We start from the raw sequence: 18,286 nt of genomic DNA on the forward strand, positions 1-18,286 counted from the left end.
AGGGATTTCGGATATGCAATTATAACTGCTAGAATGAGCTTCCTTCTAAGAAGATACATGTCCGAATCGAAAAAGGTAGATTGTTCACCGAGTTAACGAACGTAAAGAAAGGCCAAAGCCGGATAAGTTGGGGGGTTTGGCCGTAACAAACAGAGCAGATAAGCGGAAGTAGAATTTTCCCCCTATGACTAACAGGCGAAGGGGCCGGGATCAACCGAAAAGAGAAGGGAATGGAGCGCCTTGCTTCATGTAGCCTTCGCTCGTTCTAGGTACAGATTCAGGGCCGTCAGGCTACGGGGAAGGATAGGCCACATCCGGTAAATGCCAGGTAGGGTTTCATATCAGTAAGTATGGTTAAGGCCCGGTATTCCCGTAGTCGGCTGGCTAATTTTTGCGCGCCGGGAGAGCCAGAGAAACAGGAATATATGTGCCAGTTACTTGCCGTTCTGGCCTAACTGCATGTCCCAGGCTATCCTGGGATCAACTGGCAGGTCAGAGTCTTCTGGCTCACCGATGATTTCTGGTGGAATAGTTACTGGTATGCGCAGTCGGCGAGCAACCTCCTGGATAACCTTGATGCGATGGTCGAGTGTAGCTGCACCGCCAGCAAGTTCAGAAAGATCATCGGCAGAGACTGATTCATCTACCAGGGATGAAATCGAGGGCGCCAGCAGCTCTAGGTTTGCTCGAGAAAAGTGGTAATTGACAATTGCATTTGTGACAAGCTCTGATCTCACTGACATTGCGGTTTCAACCTGGCTCACTTGACACCGCAGCCCTTCCAGCTGCGACTCAGACCGTTTCAAGCTTGCTCTCAGCTTATCTATTTCATATTCGAGCTCAACCACACGTTCGCTTTCCCTTGAATCGTGCAGCAAGACCACTTTGCATGGCCGTTCGGCCTTGCTGGGACTCTTTTCTATTGCATCGGGCTTATCATCATCAGCTTCATCGTCAATAATAGTGGTATATACGGGCATCGACTTCATTGGTCGTCCGCAGCTTTGGTGCGTGAGATGATGACGCTGTGCCGGACGGGCCTGGGTCCCGATATTCCATGATATGCGGTTCCTCTTGAGCTTCCCGTCTGCGTTGAAGTCCGCTGGCCAGTATAGTCCAAGTAGCTCTTTTGCCATGTTCCCCTTGGAGCCCCATTTTGACAGAGCCAATGCCTGAGCATCGCAAAGCAGACGATAAAATGGCGGCAAGTTAGAGGACGAGAGTTTCTCCTCGGGTATGACATGCTGGAATGGCGGGAAATAGTCAAAGTCGAGTGTTGGGATGCCATCCATCCACTCTTCTCCTTGACGGTTGGTAACGATATTGGGTAGGGTAAACCTCGGCAATTTGGATGCTCGAATTCGTTTTTCTGACATGTTTAAGCCTTTAATTCTGGGGTAGAGAAGTATAGAGGAGAAGTGGGTAAAGAGTCAAAGGTGACTATTGAAGGAAACGGTCACTTTTGCTTTTGCTTGAGAGAAGCAGATAGCAAAGCTCGTTGGAGAAGGAATAATTTGCTTTATGGTATATTGAGAGTGTGTTAGAAGAAGTATCTAGTAGGACTAGATAGGCCGATGTAAAAAGAGAATTGATAACTTGGTGAAGTTATTGCAGTATTAGTTGTTCGATAGTAGGTATCCTTGAGGCCAGAGAAGTGATAGCTTCGTGAGAGCGGACTGAAGCAGTTCAAAGTCGGAAAGTGTCTTAAAGGAAGAAAAAGATGATTAAGATGATGAAAGAGAAGATGAAGATGATGATGAAGAAGAAGAAGAAGAAGAAGAAGAAGAAGAAGAAGAAGAAGAAGAAGAAGAAGAAGAAGAAGAAGAAGAAGAAGAAGAAGAAAACGAAGGCGTTTTGCGAGTAGTCCTTCTTGGGTTGAAGGGTGAAGGTGAAAGGTGAAGGTGGGAAGTTGAAGAAGTCGAAGTGAGACGAAAGAAATCAATCGTTTGACTCAGTCTCGTATTCTCAAACTTCCAAAAAGTAGCTCCATGAACTAAATAGCTAACAGGCAATCAACCAACTTGTTCAGCCATATCTCGCTACACGGTTGATCTTCACCTCTCTCTGTTCAAATGATTGTTAGTTGAAGCCTTTTGAGTCATCGCTAACTCGACTGCTCAGACTTCATGGCTCGTACAGACGAAGCTGAGTGGTGGTTTAACGCAGTGTACGAAGCCATCCAGCAGATCCCCTATGGCAAAGTCACTTCCTACGGCCATATAGCCCGTCTTCTAGGATGCCGTGAGTCCCGCAGCTAGGTCCATCCACTACTCCGTAGATATCAAGCTATCCTTGAGATTTACTTGAACGTATCTAATACGTAGCTAACTAGTTGTATAACTACAGCCCAGCGGTCTCGACAGGTGGGCATCTGCCTCAAACATCTCCCGTCGAGCCCGGACGAGTATTACAACAATGACAACGTACCCTGGCAGCGGGTTATCAATTCAAAAGGGATGATATCACATCGGTATGACGCTTTTGGACTCCGCATGCCAATCAAAAGCGATGCAAGTTAGAACTAACATGGTTTTCGTCCTATGCCTACAGCGGCCCTGGTTCGGCAGCGAGGCAGGCAGAAGCTCTGCAGCAAGAAGGCGTCACTGTACGCTCTGATAGCATGAATGAGTTCTACGTCGACATGGCGCAGTTCGGGTGGTTCCCGGATCGGCTGCCCAATGAGGACGAGGAAGAGGAAGAGCTGGGTGCGAGGAGTGTTGGGGGCGGCGACTTGGAGGGAGAGGTTGCCGCTGGAGGAGCGGGTTAAATTTAATTCAAAGTATATACTCCTCCGCACGCTGAACTAACTATTTATTATCCATACTGTGGCTATAAGCTATCAGCTCACTAACGAGCCCATGTAACGATGTAGCTTGAGGGCTGACTGGCCAGCTGCGCCATGTCTACATCCATCCCCCAGTAATCGGTCAGAAGCAGGCAGACAGCAACGGCGATTTCCGTTGCTCCCCGCATCGTTTGATGTTCAAAGCATGTCCCAACATGCAGGACAAGACATAGGATGCGCAATCTTGGGAGGGGGAAAGGAAGAGATTGAGTGCTTGGTGTAGCCTGGTGCTTGAACAAGACAAGCTGATTCGTGATGTTTGAATTTTTGGTACCCCGGGTGTTGAGCGAATATGACAGGGCCGAAGGGACAAAACACGGTCAAACCCGCCCAAAGCCGATCCAGAACAACGTCTGATCCCCCCGCAAATGGCCCTGCTAGTTGCTGCCATCGTCAAATGATAAGCGTGGAGAGCAGGTTGTGGGTGGACAAGGGCGCTTTGAGATGACTCCTCTGCGAGCGAGGCTGCCGACTGCTAAGAGTTAGCTAGCTATCGAACTGCGGCCAGGCATCCTCCCAAGGTAACTCATGCAGGACGGAATGGGGACCCGGCGCAAGCCAAACATAGCTCTTAGCACCTTTGACTCATCTGCAAGCTTCCGCCGCTGCCTTCTTCCGTCTGCTTATCCCTTATCCTTATCCACCTCCTTCACTTCCCTTCAGCTCTTCCAATATCTTCCGAGTCTCTTATCTCAAAAGATAAGATGACATAAGCTGTATTGGTGTAATTCGATACCAAAAATACACCCAAGGTAAAACCACGTGACGCTCGTAACCGCGTGTGTCGTCATCGCCCTTCGTTTCGCCGTTACCAGGGGCAGGGCAGGACGCAGGTGGATGATTCACCTTGTGACTCCGCCGGCGTTCATGAGAGCTGAGCGAGAGGAGGATATAAAAAGCAAGACTGTGACCCGGACCGGGTGCTCAGCCAGTCGACAGTTGACCTCCCATCCTCACTTTGGCATCTTATCTTAACACACCCAGACTGACTTACCTTCTCTTGCCCTGGAAAGCTGTTCAACCCAACCCAAGAAGACCCTTTGTGAAGGCATCTCGCCCTGACGGTAGCAGCCGGCTAACCACCGAGCCTCGACGTACACTACCAAGCAAGCCTCCTCCTGGCTCGCGGTGTTTCTTCCTCTCTTTTCCCTTCCCCTTCCCGTAGAGACCGACGTTCGTCTCGAACCATGACTCGGAACTCCCACGTCAGCCGTAGCAAAGAGAGTCGGAAGGCTGTCGCAGCACCACCCAAGACAAGCGTCAAATCGAAGAACACCAAAGTTCCAGAGTTTATGCCTAATATTCGCCCCGTGCGGGGGCAGAAGGAGGTCAAGGTCTGTCGTCCACGACCAAAACTCCTGCTAGAATACTCTGGGTATGTTCGCATTTCCCCATCGATGTTCCCCCACGTCTCTTAGATCGTGCTCCGGCTAACGGGGATCCGGCTCTTGCAGTGCTGCAGGATCTACCTCCAAAGTCCCCGTCAAGGTATCGATTCGACATGCCATCGACCAAGCCGTAAAGGAGACCCGTGGGGTAGAGTCTTCGTCCGACGAGGATGAGTTCGATGTGCCTGCCACTCCTGAAGGCCTAGACTCGCTATACTCCTTTGACGCCTACACCAGTCCTGACCAGGGAGGCCATGTCCTCAGCGCCGCCGTTGTCCGAGCAGTAGACCAGTTCGAGACCAAACAGACGGAGAAGCTTGCGCGAGAGTACGAGTTCGTCGGCTTGATCGACCCAGAGGACCTCGACGAGGGATACGGCGGCCACGACGACGGGATTCGAACTTATCGAGCCTGTGAACTATTAACTCTCTCTCTCTCTCACAGGTCTCTTATTCTCCTTCACCACCTTCTTCTTCCATTCCCCACTGTATATTGTTTTGTGATGATATCCTGGTAATTTGCCCCTGCAGTATTGATCTCTGGTCGATCCGATATATTGCTCAGTTTGAAAGGCGTTGTTTATGTGTTTCCCCTTGGTTTAACGACGACTGCTAGAGACGAACGTTTAATGAGACAGGAGAGCCCTTCTTATCTTCTTTTCTTTTTGTCTGCTTATACAGTTTTTGTTGCGTTGTTGTTCTTCATTCTTCCCCCTCCTGGTCAAGTATCATGAGAGGAACTTGTTGGACGACACAGGCGTTTCTTGATGACATGACTTGTACCAGTATACCCGGCATTGCATTCTGTGTGTTTCATCCTGACCCGAAGTCATTCACTTGATAGATAGCAATCAACTATCACCATTAGCCAGTGGCTGCCATGTTGTTTCTTCTGCTCTTCCTATTGATCCTGCACATTCCATCATCCCACCAGGCAAAAATGCTACCACGAGGACTCTGTGGGCTGACTAAGCGCGGATTAGCGATATAATCTTAGGTAAGCCTGCCACAGGGGAAATAAGTGAATTACAGTCGACGGGTGAAGAACCGTAATTCTTGGACTTAGCGGTTTTTTCAATTCACTTATTTCCCCTATGGTGCCTAGTGAGTATGTATATTCCGCGCCGTCGTGTCTGCGTCCACATCTCCTGTCTTCGCCTGCATCTCCATCTAATCCCGCGTCTGTGTCTTGTCTGCGTGCATCCGCCACATTTACTGTTGGACCACAAGGGACAAAAAGGCCTGATGCCTCAAGGTATCCTTGGCTAATGAGTGCGAGTCGTAGCTAAAGTGGAATATTCCAACATTTACGCAGCCATGCCCGTCCGGAACACTTGGGTTGAGTTTTCCTCAATGCCCAAGGTTACCCAAGGGGTTTTTTTTGCGGCCGACACGATGACAAACAAGCAATTTCTCAATACCCTTTCTATAGCATTCACGGCTGATGGTGGCTTCTTTGCTTTCAAATCTGGGTCAATGATGCCTATTGGAGAAAACGGCCAGATACTTGAACCACTTATATGCTCTCCCCTAAGATACCAGGGCAACCCATTACCCAAAGCAATGAGCATTGCTTCCCTTGGACACTATCCATGTCCGATACTTCAAGGGATAATACATTTAGGCTTGATGTACGGCACCGCGATGGTGGCTGCATGATTACACGCAGAATGAATCTGGAAGCCCCTAAGTGGCATTCGTGGGAAGCAGCTCATATATTTCCTCTTGCGCTGTCTTCGCGCTTTACTCAACTTGGGTTTGGAAATAATATACAAGATGATCGGGGAATTAACTCTCCCAGCAATGGGATTCTGCTAAGGGCTGATATCCATCAGGATTGGGACGGGTATGCAATCGCTGTAAATCCCGTAGACAATTACCGTGTTCAGAGCTTCACAGCGAACACACAGGAGTATCATAATCTTGTACTCCACCCAAACTATCAAGACCAAAACAATCCTCACTACGTCCTTGATACGCTCCTCCGTTGGCATTATGAACATGCTGTGCTCTTTAATATGCGAGGTGATGGCGAGGTTTCGTTTGACTTCGACTTTCCACCCGGCACCGGTATGATGGGAGAGATTAGAGAAGGTCCGCGCGCGGCATACCGGATGGAAGCAGAACTACTTGAACGGTTGTACGGCTACAATGATGAAAGATCTGTAGAATAGAATACGGGACTGTATACCTTAACTAGTGTTGCATTATTGTGCCTGTTTTCTTCCTTGACTCAAAGTCGTCCACTTAATGTTAGTAAGCTTACCTAATCCATTACATAACACTTACCTAATTAGCCGCGCGCGCTAAGCCTACAAGGGAACTTACAACCACCTGCGGCTGCTGATTGGCTGTGGCCGCCGCACCACCGCCGCGCGAGCCCCGAAGAGGGAGGACGAAGAGACGAAGTTTGCGCTTCCTCACTCTCTCTCGACGCCCGCAAGCAACCAAACTCGACCATCCTGTGCCCATCCAAAAGCCCGTCGCCCATCGCCCGTTGCCGTCGGTCGCCGCCTGAATGCCCAGCCTGGCTTGTTGGGCGAGCCGCTTCACCATCGATCCTTGCCCCTGAGGTGAGGGTGACCATGCAGCCCGAGGCGCAGAAACGGCGGTCGCGGTCAGGTTGCACTGAGTGCCGCCAGCGGCATCGCAAGTGTGACGAGAAGAAGCCTGCATGCACTGGATGCCAGCGCGCCGGCAAGCAATGCACCTACACCATGCGGCTCTCCTGGGGGGGCCGGCCCTTCTCCAAGTCCCGGTTTGGCGAGTGCATGAAGAGCGATCCCAGCCTCGTCCAGCTGCCGGTCGTCTCGTCTTCAGGTACGTCCTCGTGTGCTCCCTGCCCTGCCCTGCCCTAACTCCCCAGCCTAACGCACCTCCTCGCATCTGCATCCGCCCTGGTCTCCCTCCCCTTACCCGTTATTTGCTACTGTTTATTACCATACTACCAACCCTGACATGGCCCAGCCGCGTGGCCGGGCATGGCACGGCATGGGCTGACGCTGTGTTACCTTTTCCCCGATCTACTCAATGCTTTATCTACGTTTATGAGGCTAAATTTTCATCTCCCCTTTTTCTCCGTTTGCGAGTGCAGGAAATCCGGCGTTTATTTATGGGTCCAAGGCGGGAGAGCGCTCCTCTAGCTCTGTAGATGCCGTGGTGGAACAGTCGCAGGGGCAGCAGGCTTTACAATGTATGCGGCCCCACTCTTTACTTATATATATATATAGGGGGATACTCTCGCGGGCGTCGATGCCCCGAGGATCCTGGCTTAATATTAGGTCATTAATAATGTCTCCGTGGCCCCCTGGCTATAGTTGATATCGACAATAATGACGAGAAGGTCCCTTCGCCGGCGTCTCCGCCGCTCTCGTCAGCGTCGGCATCGGTTGCTGACGAGCCCCTCGAGTTCGAAAGCCGCCTGGTTAGATATACTCCACCGACCCCTGACGTGCAGCCAAACCCGTTCGAGTTGAGCTGGCTGCCCAAGCAGCAGCAGAGACTCCTCGACCACTTCATTTCATGCACCACCCTATCGATGTCTTGCCATTCGCCGATCCAGGATATGTTTTGCCGGGTTCTCGTACCCATGGCCACACAGACCCCTCATCTCCTCAGTGCCCTGCTAAGTCTTGCTGCTACTCACAGATTGACACTAGGCATGGACCAGAGCATGTCGGAGCTCAATCATCTCAAGGCTTCCAGTCTCCGCCAGCTGCAGGAGGCCCTGGCTAAGCCAGGAGCCAGCATGGACGAATCAGTAGTCGCGACTACCCTTACCCTCTGCCATTCTGACTTTGTTTCAGATGGCCGCAGCCCGGGCTCCTGGCGCTCTCATCTACAAGGCACTACAGCAATAATAGCCTCCTATCTAGAGAACTCAAAGTCTGGCCCAGAGTCACTCACCAACACCATGTCCCTTCTATGGCGGTGGTATCTGTCCATAGAAACCGTTGCTCTCTTAACAGGCAACCTTGTTATGCCAAACGATTCCCGCGCCCTTCTCCAAATGCGGAAACTGATCAGTGATGATAAAATCGATGACCTGGCTGGATTCTCTTCCTCGCTAGGACCGGTATTTAAGCAAATCAACCGTCTTGCTATAGAAGCCGATCTTGCTCTTAAACAAGATGACGGCCATGTACCCAGGGACTCAGACCCCAAGAATCGCATTCCGCTTTCGGTTCTTGATGAAAGTTACCAACTCATTAACGAGATACATTCGAAGATGGGCCCGCAAGAACGGAGATTCAGGCCAACTGTCGATGCTTCAGTTCACAAAAATGACTTTGCTATTGTCGACGAAGCCTTCCACCACGTCGCACTGGTTCAGATATACCGCCGTGTCCTCAACCTGACCTCGACAGACCCCTTGGTTCAGAGCTCGGTGAAGCATATCATCAGCCGAATATGCAAAGTACGGTTCCTGGGTGAACCGTGCCCTGGAATCGCCGTTCTTCAACCTCTCTTTACAGCGGGCTGTGAAGCGTCAAGCGGGTCAGACAGGGATAGTATCAACACTCTTCTTTTGAACTTTGAACATCGCTATGGCATGGGAAATGCAAGGAACTGTCGATCATTTTTACAGGACCTATGGGTCATGAGAGACAAGAGCGATGATGTAGAAGGGAAAACTAGGTGGGATAAGGTTATGGGTATGTTAAAATATCATTTTCATACCCCTTCAACCCTGTTGGTGTTACCCTGGCTAACACAGAGTAGTGGACAAGGGACTTGATATCCTTCCTTACTGAGAGTAACGGTTACGGGGTTCATAACCCCTACTTACTCACTGGTTTGTATGAAACCTTACTACGCTAGACTCACTGCTGTCCCCTGATGACATGTTAAACTCATGTCAAGGTCCTGCTTGAGCTGCTTTTTCGGCCCCGGCAACCCCTCACGACCAAAGTCAACGCGTACAATCGCATCCCTTGCACCGCCAAGTGATATAATACTATATACACCTCTCCACTTTGACATAAAGCTGGGGAGGAGAGGCTGTTCGGAATGAATACCTACGTAATGAATATAACCTCTGGGATAATACCCCCCACCCGTACAGAATATTTCAAAGCCCTATGTAGCGTTTCATTTAGGTTATAGTACTGCACATTAGCAGGTTTATTCGGTTAATATGTTTGGGGACTGGCATTTAGGGAGCCAGTATATACTTAATATTCAGGTGGCATTTTATCTTCCCATAGACTTATAGATTGCATTCAAAGTTTCATTTCAATGTTATGCTGCACATATCTAAAGCTGCTTTTTTGCCTTACCAAATCCCCAATCGAGCGAAACATACCTCAAGCAATCAAGCTGACGTCATGATTACATAAAAGAGGCTCATATCAGTCATCATATAAAGTCACATGATAATATCTTACTGATTAGTCATTTTAAGCTTTGACCAACAACATCAACAAAAAAGCAGAAGACAAATAAAATAAAAACAACGGAAGAATTAAAGGAACCAGAAGAAACCAAGAGCAAAGAAAGCGGACAGGATAAGAGGAACACAGGACTTGTGAAATTACTACTGACAGCCAACTCTTTGCTGCTCTGATCCGTGTATCTGAACGTTGTGGAGGCCGATTCCGCATCTTAACATGCTAATCGCAGCCCGTCATCATGCAGAACCGCTCCAACGAAGCTCCTATGGACTTTGAGTGGCAGACAAGAGCTCCAGGCGATGCCACCTCGCCCTTCTACCAGCTCGCCCTCAAGAACGATCAAACAAGTAAGCATGAACGACAAGATGGCTACATGTGCAGTATGTAACATCGCTGACCTGTCCGTCTGTCTTCTCCAGATTCCCGCCGGACGTTTGCGTCTCCTATCAAACCACAGACTCCCGCACCACGAGAGCCGTTAGCCCAATCGAACAACCCCGCACAGCCCTCATTCGCAAATGTCAATCTCACCCGTGGCTCATCCTTTACCACCCCTCGGAAACTAGATGTGGACGCCTCCTCGGGAGCGGAAAACCTGTCGTCGCCAGAACATGCGGACAATGATGAGACCCCTGAACGGCCCTCGAAGGCCACACGACGCAATTCGCTCTTCAATCTCTATGGTATATACGCACCGGCTGCCCCTAGTTCAGGGCGTGGAGAGGTACCGCGCTCAAACAAGTTCTCTCATTCCCTCGTGAAAAAGGTTCAGAAGCGGAGGAAACGAGATCGGGAACTCAGACATCTTCGCCATGCCAGCGAGGACAGCAGTGATGACCGGCCGAGCAGCCGTGAGCTAGGCCGAAAGCCAGAAAAAACAGAAAAAACAGAAAAAATACAACCAAACAACCAAATTGAAAACACAAGCCACATACCTTACCTCTCACGCCTCTTTACGTTCCTCGAAACTCACCCGCATATTCCTCGAATACTTTCATACTACGCCCAATTCACATTTAATTTGATAATTGCCTTTCTGATTTTATACGTTATTGTTGCCTTCTTGCTTGCCATTAAACACGACGTTGAGATCGCTAGTGAAAGCCAGTCCGCAGATATTCTTGCGGAGATAGCCACATGCACGAAAAATTACGTCGAGAATCGCTGTGGTGACCCCGATGGGAGAAGACTACCTGCACTGGAAACAGTTTGCGACAACTGGGAGAGGTGTATGCATAGAGACCCTGCAAAAGTCGGCCGAGCAAGGGTATCCGCACAGACCCTTGCGGAGATATTCAACGGCTTTATCGAACCAATTAGTTTCAAGGCAATGGTACGAACCGTCCCTACCCGGCATCTTTGAAAATAATAGTATGTTATATAACTAACTGCGCATAGTTCTTTTTCATGTCCTCAATAGCGACTTGCGTTGCTGTTTCCAACCTCACGTTTTCGTTCTTCCGCAATAAATCGAATAACCCGCCTTCGATGCCGCCTGGTTATACAGGATACAACCCACCACCTCAGATGCCCTCCCAACAGACCCATGCGGGCTACACATCAGGTCATACACGAGTAGAAACAGACAATCCTTTTTTCAATCATACCCCTCACCAGAATGTTTTCAGATTTGACCAGGGACCAGAAAGTCGATCTCAGAGGCAGCTAGAAATAGGGCCGTCCTATGCTTCCCAGGATCATCTGCGGACCCCAAGTCCGGTGAAACAGAGGAAATTTATGTGATCCCTTTTAATTCTGATTCTTTCCCTTGCCTAACATCCCTTTCTAATATTCCGACCTGATTCTATTTCAAATTAACCAATAGCGCTGGGCGCTTTGACAAACCATGTATTTTGCCTTCTTTTAAGCCTTAACCCCTACCGCGATGGCGCATTGAGACTTTACTCCCTTTGTCCTACTTTACTTGCCACTCTTGTTTGTAATTGGTTCCTGTCGGCGTTAAATATGTAGATTAGCGCAATGATTCACGAGGTATAAAATATACAAAAACGTATCATAAATCATACTATATATATATTCGATAAGTAATATATGTAGTTTCTATATGCAACGTAGGCAAGGGAATATTGGGCTGTTAACCGATAATTATATCCTTAATCCTAGTCCAAAGAGTTCTCTTAGAGAGATCAGCCTCTGTAATATCTTCATCGTACTCCCGTCTTCCACTCCAGATATCCATCTCCTCTAGCTTGACGATCTTAGTCTTTTTGGCGAATTTCCAGGCAAGAACCAGAATAATGAACACAGGAAGGAGGATATAGTTGATAACGAAATCTTCAGCGTTAAATGGGTTGAGGAAAGCAGTGTATCCCTGGAAGAAGATCAAAAATATGTTTGCTGCGAGGGCGATATATGTTCCCCAAGGGTAGAACATGGCTTGGAACGGTAACACGGAGATATCTTCGCCTTGGATGGCGAGTGCCTGTCGGAAACGGAGGTGGGTTATGGCTATCACTGCCCAAACGATGAATGTACACACTTGAAATATGATGTCAGTATATGCAGGCCATTGGCTGGGGATTTGGGTTCATACCTCCCGACAGGGTAATCAGTGCGGAATATAACTTCCCCGCGCTGGAAGATAATGACAGGAAAGAAATGCAAGCAACTAGATTGGTAAATAGCAAGGCAACCCACGGCACACCAGCTTTGTTTGTTCGGCCTAGAATAGCCGGTGCCTTTCCAGATCGTCCCATGTATAATATTGTGCGAGAGGCCACATATAGGGAACTATTGCCAGCAGAGATCACGGATATGACGATCAATCCATTGATTAGGTGAGCGGCTGGAAGGATACCTGCATCGGAGAGCGCGATGGTAAGTGGGGACTGTGCTGTCTTGGATCCAGAGGACAAAAGACGCTTGTCATCATATGGCAGTAGAATACCAATGAAGAACATCATTCCTAGTACCATGTTAGTATCATCGGCAATATTTGAGAGCTCTTATCAAAGAGGTACACACCAACGTAGAAAATCAAAATACGCCAAAAGACCTGGCGGATAGCAGTTGGAACGGCAGTTCGAGGGTTCGCCGACTCGCCAGCAGTGATACCAACCCTAGGACATGTAAGTTATATCTTCAGGGAATCAATATGGTGGATGCCGTATCATACATTTCAGTCCCAGCATAGAGTGTACCCGCAATGACAAATGTCTTTGCAACTCCGTTGATAGAGTCGGCAAACGCACCAGGGTTGCTCCAATACTTGAACCCGATTGTTCTGCCGCCAATACCACCGGCACTGATGCATGTTGCAAGAATGAAGAATACCGTGAGAGAGATAACTTTGATCCTATACATAAGCTTCGTTTAGGCCATGCTGTGCAAATCGTGGAATCGGATATACTTACAAGGCAAGCCAGAACTCAACCTCACCGTATGTTAGGACTCCAAGGTTGGACAGGCCCAGGAAGATGACCCAAAACATAAGAATCCATGCCCACTGCGGAACAACATCTGTCCAATAACCCATAACAAGAGCCAATGCATTGTATTCGTTTGAAAGGACCTGCGAATTGTCAGTTGTCATGACACCAAGAAGGAAAATGGCGGTGGGGACGAGCGGAACACTAACAGTAACCCATAAATACCAATACGCCCAGCCAAGACCGAAAGCCAGCGAAGGGTCAACAAAACGAGCTGAATATTCTGTGAATGACCCGGAAACAGGGATAAGAGTAGCCATTTCGCCCAGAGATTGCCTAGAGAGGGTAAGAATTATGACCGGGTTACAAGTATAGTTATGTCATATGAGAAGCACTTACATTATGAAGAAAACAAGGATTCCAACAAGAGTGAAGCTGATGAGAATTCCGGCAGGCCCAGCAACATGTAGGGCATTTCCGGATCCAACGAGTAAACCAGGACCGATGATACCTGTTCCAAAGGCACATTAGTTAGTTATTAACCGGGCATAAAAAACACTCAAAGCGAAACTCACCTCCGATGGCAATCATCTGAAGATGCCTGGACTTCAGTGTCCGGTGCAACGGGGCATTCTGGGAAGTCTCCTCAGGAACTGCGCTCTCCAGCAGAACTGGATCACCCTGTGGCTTGCCATGCGCACTCGTGGGAATGATCATGTCCGCACCGTCAGTATGGGTTTCCGTAACAGCCATCGTGGAGGGAAGTTCCTGTGTCGCTCCGTCTTCGTTTTCCTTTCCTGTTTTTCTGTCTCGAGAGCTTTTCCGTACCGCTAGTTCGGCTATGTTAAAGGCGGCAGACGGCGATGTTCTCGGGCCGCAATTCCAAAAGAGACTGTAGTTACCTAATCCTGAAGCTAGGTAACTACTAGAGATGGAGTCCTTCACTTAGAACGTCTCTCTTCCAATGCGAAATGCAAACAGAAGGAAAGTCGTTGGACAACAGAGAAGAAGAAGAGGCCCTCCACAGGTCAGGAACCCGGGAGACAGGAAGATAAATAGGTCTCCTAAGAGAGCTTCGGCACAACAACACCTCTTTCTGGCGGGGAAGAGGGTCAGAGACACGAGTAATGCGAAGCTCTTGAGACAAACCAACCATCGTACTCTCCATGGTCAGGGATTCAAACGTATCGCACCATGTCCGATGTCGCAAAAACGCAAGAAAGCTGTGGCGGATGGCACCATTTTCTCCGCCGCCAAGCAGAGATCGCTCATTGGGTGAAACGACAGACTGGCTGAGAGTTCCTCCAAAGTACCGATGTCACCACCCTGGCGCTGGTTCGTTCGTTTCTTACGAGAATCGTTTGGTAGATATCCAGCTATCATGTTTCAGCAGTCAGATTAGAGTTGCTTTGTCATCATAGCTTATCTAAACTCTACTTACGCTTAAATGCTAAACTGTAAAATTTATCTTTCTGATAAGATAAAAAAAACATCGCAAAGAAACAGGTAATTATAACATCAGCCGGAGGGAATCTAGCATCATCTCTTCCCTTTGTCTTCGGTTTCTCCCGAGGACGCTGATACTGGGCCCAGAGTTTTCTGCGGCCCATGGAACCATTTTTTCGCTGACACAAAGTAATAGAGCAGCGAGCCGGCCCAGACACATCCGTTGATCACGACAGTGTAATTCATACTGTCAGCTGTGGGGATATTGGCGTTAATATGGGATACATTATGCTGGAAAAGAGCGGCAGAAGGTACTTACGCGTTGGTGCTGGTCCGGCGGTGGGGAACATCGATAGGGTGACTGAGAAGAATAGATACACCAGTGCCAGGATGGCGATTGGGGTGCTGAGCCAGCCTGTGTAAAATGCGCCCGGCTTGAACTTGTCCTGGCCCCAGAATACACGACAGAATATCGGTGTCGCCCAAGCAACATTGTTTCCAGCAACTGTCAGCGAGAACAGTGCGTTTGTAGCAGCACTGTTGATAAGACAAAGCAAGCCAAGGATGACTGATGTGATGGTGACTCCTACTACGGCACGCGCAGGCTGGTAGCGAAATCTCGTACTGACTACTTTCATGTAATTCGAAAAGGGGAGAGCACCATCACGGGAGAAGGCCCATGTCTGTCGGGATGCTGCGATCACCTGAATATATCGTTAGCCAGCCTTTTTTTACCTAGGCAATCAGTCGAAGGGCCGCTTACAATGCTTAACCCCATGAAAAACTGTACTGTTGCCATGGCCACCATGAACCCTATGGCTGCATTCCTCCCCAGAGCATCGTAGTATATCTATGAATGAGCCATATTAATATGATACCCACAAAATACGGCAGTACATGCGACGTTACCTGGGCGATTGGTTGGCCGAATCGGCTCTCGAGAACTGAGCTTAAATCGGTGCTTATACAAGCAGCGATAATACAGAGAGATAAGAATCCAAGGCCCCAGCATGCGCCAATCGCTCCCAAAATTCCATAGGGAACGGCTTTGGCAGCATTCATGGCCTCCTCGCTCATATGGACGCAAGAGTCAAAAGCACCAACTGACCAGATGGGCGAAAGCCATGCGAGCATAAATGCCCATCCAGTTGGCCACGAAGTGTGGTTCTCTATGTGACCGAAAATATAGGCGGCAGAGTTGATACCGTCGGCGGTTCTTGACCTCCCGATTGGCAATGCAATGACCGTTGCCAGCACTAACCCGACATTGGCAACGATACAGGCTGATTGTATACGATGCATTATTGGCGCCGCTAGTATGGCAAGCACGCCGTGGACTATTATGGTAACGGCATAAACACCATATATTTGATTCCTTGAGGCCATCCACTCCCCATCACGAATGAAAGAGACAATGGCAAATACCATTAGCACAAAGCTATCTAAGGCTTGTCAGCATGCTATTAGTGGTGACTGCTGGAGAAAAGCAACGTACAATCGACAGAACATATACCACCAATGAGGCCTATGGTATTGCTATAGCCAACGAGAAAGCTAAGAGGATTCTTCCATTTGTCTGCTGCAAAGTGATGCGTCCACCAATACAATCCTCCGGATGTTGGTAATGCAGAGCCCAGGTCAGCCTATTAGAATTTAGCAATGCCGCCTATATACGCCAAAAGACATCATTTATGACATACCAGTGCAATTCCAACTATAAATATGAAAAAGCAGGCAGTGAACCAGCCCTATATGGCAAGGCACGGCCATTAGCCAGAGCTCGATCGACTTGTATTATCATCGGGAAGAACTTGAATTAGGGAGGCGAAGTACCCAAACCATGGCCGCTGGACCCGCAGGTACCGAAAATGACAGCGTTGATGCAATTGATGGCAGCAGCCCCATGATACTAAAGGCAATTGCAAACACCTGGATCGTGGAGTAATGTCGACGAAGTTCCTGCTTATAGCCCATGGCCGCTGGACAGATACTACTTCAGTATATTTGCCCCTCCTTTTTCTTTCTCTCCGAGGGGCTTTGAAAACTCCTCCGATTCTTCAACTTACCCAGTAATTCCAGGTCAGGGGCCTCTGCTAGCTCAGCGCCCTGCAGAGGAGTCTCATGCATCCCCCCAGGAGATAGACTATCCGAAGAGCTATCCATGGTGATGATGTTGAGTATGATTATGATGATGAGAGCTAAAATTAAGATGAGTATGATAGATGGGAAGAAAAGTGCTGTGTGCCCTCCAGCGGGCTGAATGCAATGCAGAGTGAAGCAAGCAGATGACACTGCTTTTCATGCGGGAAAACAAGGAGAGATGCCGGCCTGCCTTCCGTGGAGGCTTGCAGCCAACTAGAGAAGATCTTAACTTTGGGGTAACCTTAATTAACTAGTTATTATGGGGCCGCTTAAGCTTAATGTGTGCTTAGTAACATGATTAGTCATTAGCCCTCTCCTTTCTTGCGCTTTTGCGGCTTCTAGCAGCCAAAAGGCAAAAGGGCTGAAATTATTGTTGAGAGGCGCATTTAGTGAAGCACAAGACAATGAGAGCGCAAGGTGTTGCTAACTGCATAGAGTTTTGGCGATGCTCTAAGTCTTGACTCCTTATCTCCCCTCCACGAATCACAAATACAGAAGGCAAAGGCCCGATCTCCCGACACGAACCAGAAAAGGCGACCATGCACCCTTCTAGAAACATTACTTACATTGCAGAAATGAACTAAAAATGTTGCGCATCAGTAACGCTCTGCATACTGGAGACAAGTAGCTCCCTATCCTGAAATGCCTTTCGCTCAAGAATCCACAGCGAGAGTCCTCTTCCATCAAATAAGGTGGTATGGTCTAGTGGTATGACGTGGCATTGTGGCTGCCCCAGCCTGGGTTCGATTCCCAGTACCGCCAGCAACTCAAAAGAGTTTCTTTTTTGCTCACCACCCATCCGGTGTGTGCCTCTGGTCTACTGATATTGATTTTTTAAGTTTTCTTTTTATTTTTCCTTCGTTATCTCACTCGCCCCAAATCTGCAGGATCTTATCGCTACATCTCTCCACAGGCTTCCTTATGTCGTCTCAAGCTTTCTTTCATGTATACTACGTACCTTGCCACTCGCCCGCCGCCCTAAATACATCACGTGATATAATTATACGATGACTAAGTAGACCCAACTTGGCTAGCGCCTTCATCTCCCGCTGCTTTGTTGCTGCCTTCCAAGTTCTTATCTTCTAAAAGCTCTACACCTTTCATTTATCTTCCCATGGGATAACTGGTCTCGCTGTAGGAACGTATACATGAACATTACGAGTGTTCCCTATTTGCAACGAATGCTCAAACAACCACATTAGGCGAGAAGATGCCATTTTATGTCGTGGCTATTATATCACTTCCCTTACTTTCCGGGGGGAGATAAAGCGAAATGATTGATGCTAGATGCTAGAACTTGTATTGATTTATTGTCTAGACGTCTTTTTGGGCCGGACTTCGTTCCAGTGGCCTCATAGGAATTGAATTACTGGGAGATTATATCGAACGAGCGAATTCGCTCCCGGACCATTGATATCACGTCCTTGGTATTAAGAGATTATTTGCGCTCTTTAGCAATTATCCCAGATAATACAGGTATAACGCTCCGAATACAAGCATTTCGTTACTCGCCGATACCCATCGATACCCATCGATGGAGGGGTAGCTATTAAGTGGCTGTAAACGCTAACAATAGCGCTCGTATTCCGATATAATTCTGGCAGGCATAGGCAGTTATTCACTCTGCCTGCAGGCACCCTCATTGTGTCCTCGAAGCCTTGCTCAAGTGGAATTTTGAGCAAAC

At 48.5% G+C, this 18,286-nt stretch overlaps 8 protein-coding genes and 1 non-coding gene across 9 annotated transcripts; 6 read left to right on the forward strand and 3 right to left on the reverse strand.

Annotated features, from left to right (window-relative positions):
• Positions 1 to 434: 434 nt before the first annotated feature.
• On the reverse strand, positions 435 to 1,376 carry MGYG_08448 (hypothetical protein; the record flags this gene model as incomplete). The annotated part of the gene is made up of 1 exon (XM_003169495.1): positions 435 to 1,376. The coding sequence occupies one exon, from the start codon at positions 1,374 to 1,376 to the stop codon at positions 435 to 437; it is 942 nt and encodes a 313-aa protein (XP_003169543.1).
• A 750-nt stretch (positions 1,377 to 2,126) lies between these two features.
• MGYG_08449 (MGMT family protein) lies at positions 2,127 to 2,767 on the forward strand (the record flags this gene model as incomplete). The annotated part of the gene is made up of 3 exons (XM_003169496.1): positions 2,127 to 2,241; positions 2,347 to 2,470; positions 2,551 to 2,767. 3 exons carry the CDS (start codon positions 2,127 to 2,129, stop codon positions 2,765 to 2,767), a joined length of 456 nt encoding a protein of 151 aa, XP_003169544.1.
• Positions 2,768 to 4,032: 1,265 nt separating this feature from the next.
• On the forward strand, positions 4,033 to 4,750 carry MGYG_08450 (hypothetical protein; the record flags this gene model as incomplete). The annotated part of the gene is made up of 2 exons (XM_003169497.1): positions 4,033 to 4,220; positions 4,300 to 4,750. 2 exons carry the CDS (start codon positions 4,033 to 4,035, stop codon positions 4,748 to 4,750), a joined length of 639 nt encoding a protein of 212 aa, XP_003169545.1.
• Positions 4,751 to 5,752: 1,002 nt separating this feature from the next.
• Positions 5,753 to 6,406, forward strand: MGYG_08451 (hypothetical protein; the record flags this gene model as incomplete). Its single annotated transcript, XM_003169498.1, has 1 exon — positions 5,753 to 6,406. One exon carries the CDS (start codon positions 5,753 to 5,755, stop codon positions 6,404 to 6,406), a length of 654 nt encoding a protein of 217 aa, XP_003169546.1.
• Positions 6,407 to 6,817: 411 nt separating this feature from the next.
• MGYG_08452 (hypothetical protein) lies at positions 6,818 to 8,986 on the forward strand (the record flags this gene model as incomplete). The annotated part of the gene is made up of 5 exons (XM_003169499.1): positions 6,818 to 7,052; positions 7,327 to 7,425; positions 7,463 to 7,513; positions 7,550 to 8,887; positions 8,955 to 8,986. The coding sequence occupies 5 exons, from the start codon at positions 6,818 to 6,820 to the stop codon at positions 8,984 to 8,986; spliced, it is 1,755 nt and encodes a 584-aa protein (XP_003169547.1).
• Positions 8,987 to 9,863: 877 nt separating this feature from the next.
• Positions 9,864 to 11,368, forward strand: MGYG_08453 (bad response to refrigeration protein 6; the record flags this gene model as incomplete). Its single annotated transcript, XM_003169500.1, has 3 exons — positions 9,864 to 9,972; positions 10,045 to 10,958; positions 11,024 to 11,368. 3 exons carry the CDS (start codon positions 9,864 to 9,866, stop codon positions 11,366 to 11,368), a joined length of 1,368 nt encoding a protein of 455 aa, XP_003169548.1.
• Positions 11,369 to 11,720: 352 nt separating this feature from the next.
• Positions 11,721 to 13,767, reverse strand: MGYG_08454 (general amino acid permease AGP3; the record flags this gene model as incomplete). The annotated part of the gene is made up of 8 exons (XM_003169501.1): positions 11,721 to 12,124; positions 12,180 to 12,551; positions 12,611 to 12,705; positions 12,762 to 12,941; positions 13,000 to 13,157; positions 13,224 to 13,350; positions 13,414 to 13,525; positions 13,590 to 13,767. The coding sequence occupies 8 exons, from the start codon at positions 13,765 to 13,767 to the stop codon at positions 11,721 to 11,723; spliced, it is 1,626 nt and encodes a 541-aa protein (XP_003169549.1).
• Positions 13,768 to 14,553: 786 nt separating this feature from the next.
• MGYG_08455 (GABA-specific permease) lies at positions 14,554 to 16,623 on the reverse strand (the record flags this gene model as incomplete). The annotated part of the gene is made up of 8 exons (XM_003169502.1): positions 14,554 to 14,714; positions 14,780 to 15,164; positions 15,224 to 15,310; positions 15,370 to 15,902; positions 15,956 to 16,103; positions 16,161 to 16,208; positions 16,294 to 16,439; positions 16,527 to 16,623. The coding sequence occupies 8 exons, from the start codon at positions 16,621 to 16,623 to the stop codon at positions 14,554 to 14,556; spliced, it is 1,605 nt and encodes a 534-aa protein (XP_003169550.1).
• A 670-nt stretch (positions 16,624 to 17,293) lies between these two features.
• On the forward strand, positions 17,294 to 17,364 carry MGYG_10582. Its single transcript has one exon. It is a non-coding gene; the product is annotated as a tRNA-His (tRNA).
• The last annotated feature ends 922 nt before the right edge of the window (positions 17,365 to 18,286 follow it).

Source organism: Nannizzia gypsea, genomic scaffold (genome assembly GCF_000150975.2).
Source record: "Nannizzia gypsea CBS 118893 supercont1.9 genomic scaffold, whole genome shotgun sequence".
Lineage (NCBI taxonomy): Eukaryota > Fungi > Ascomycota > Eurotiomycetes > Onygenales > Arthrodermataceae > Nannizzia > Nannizzia gypsea.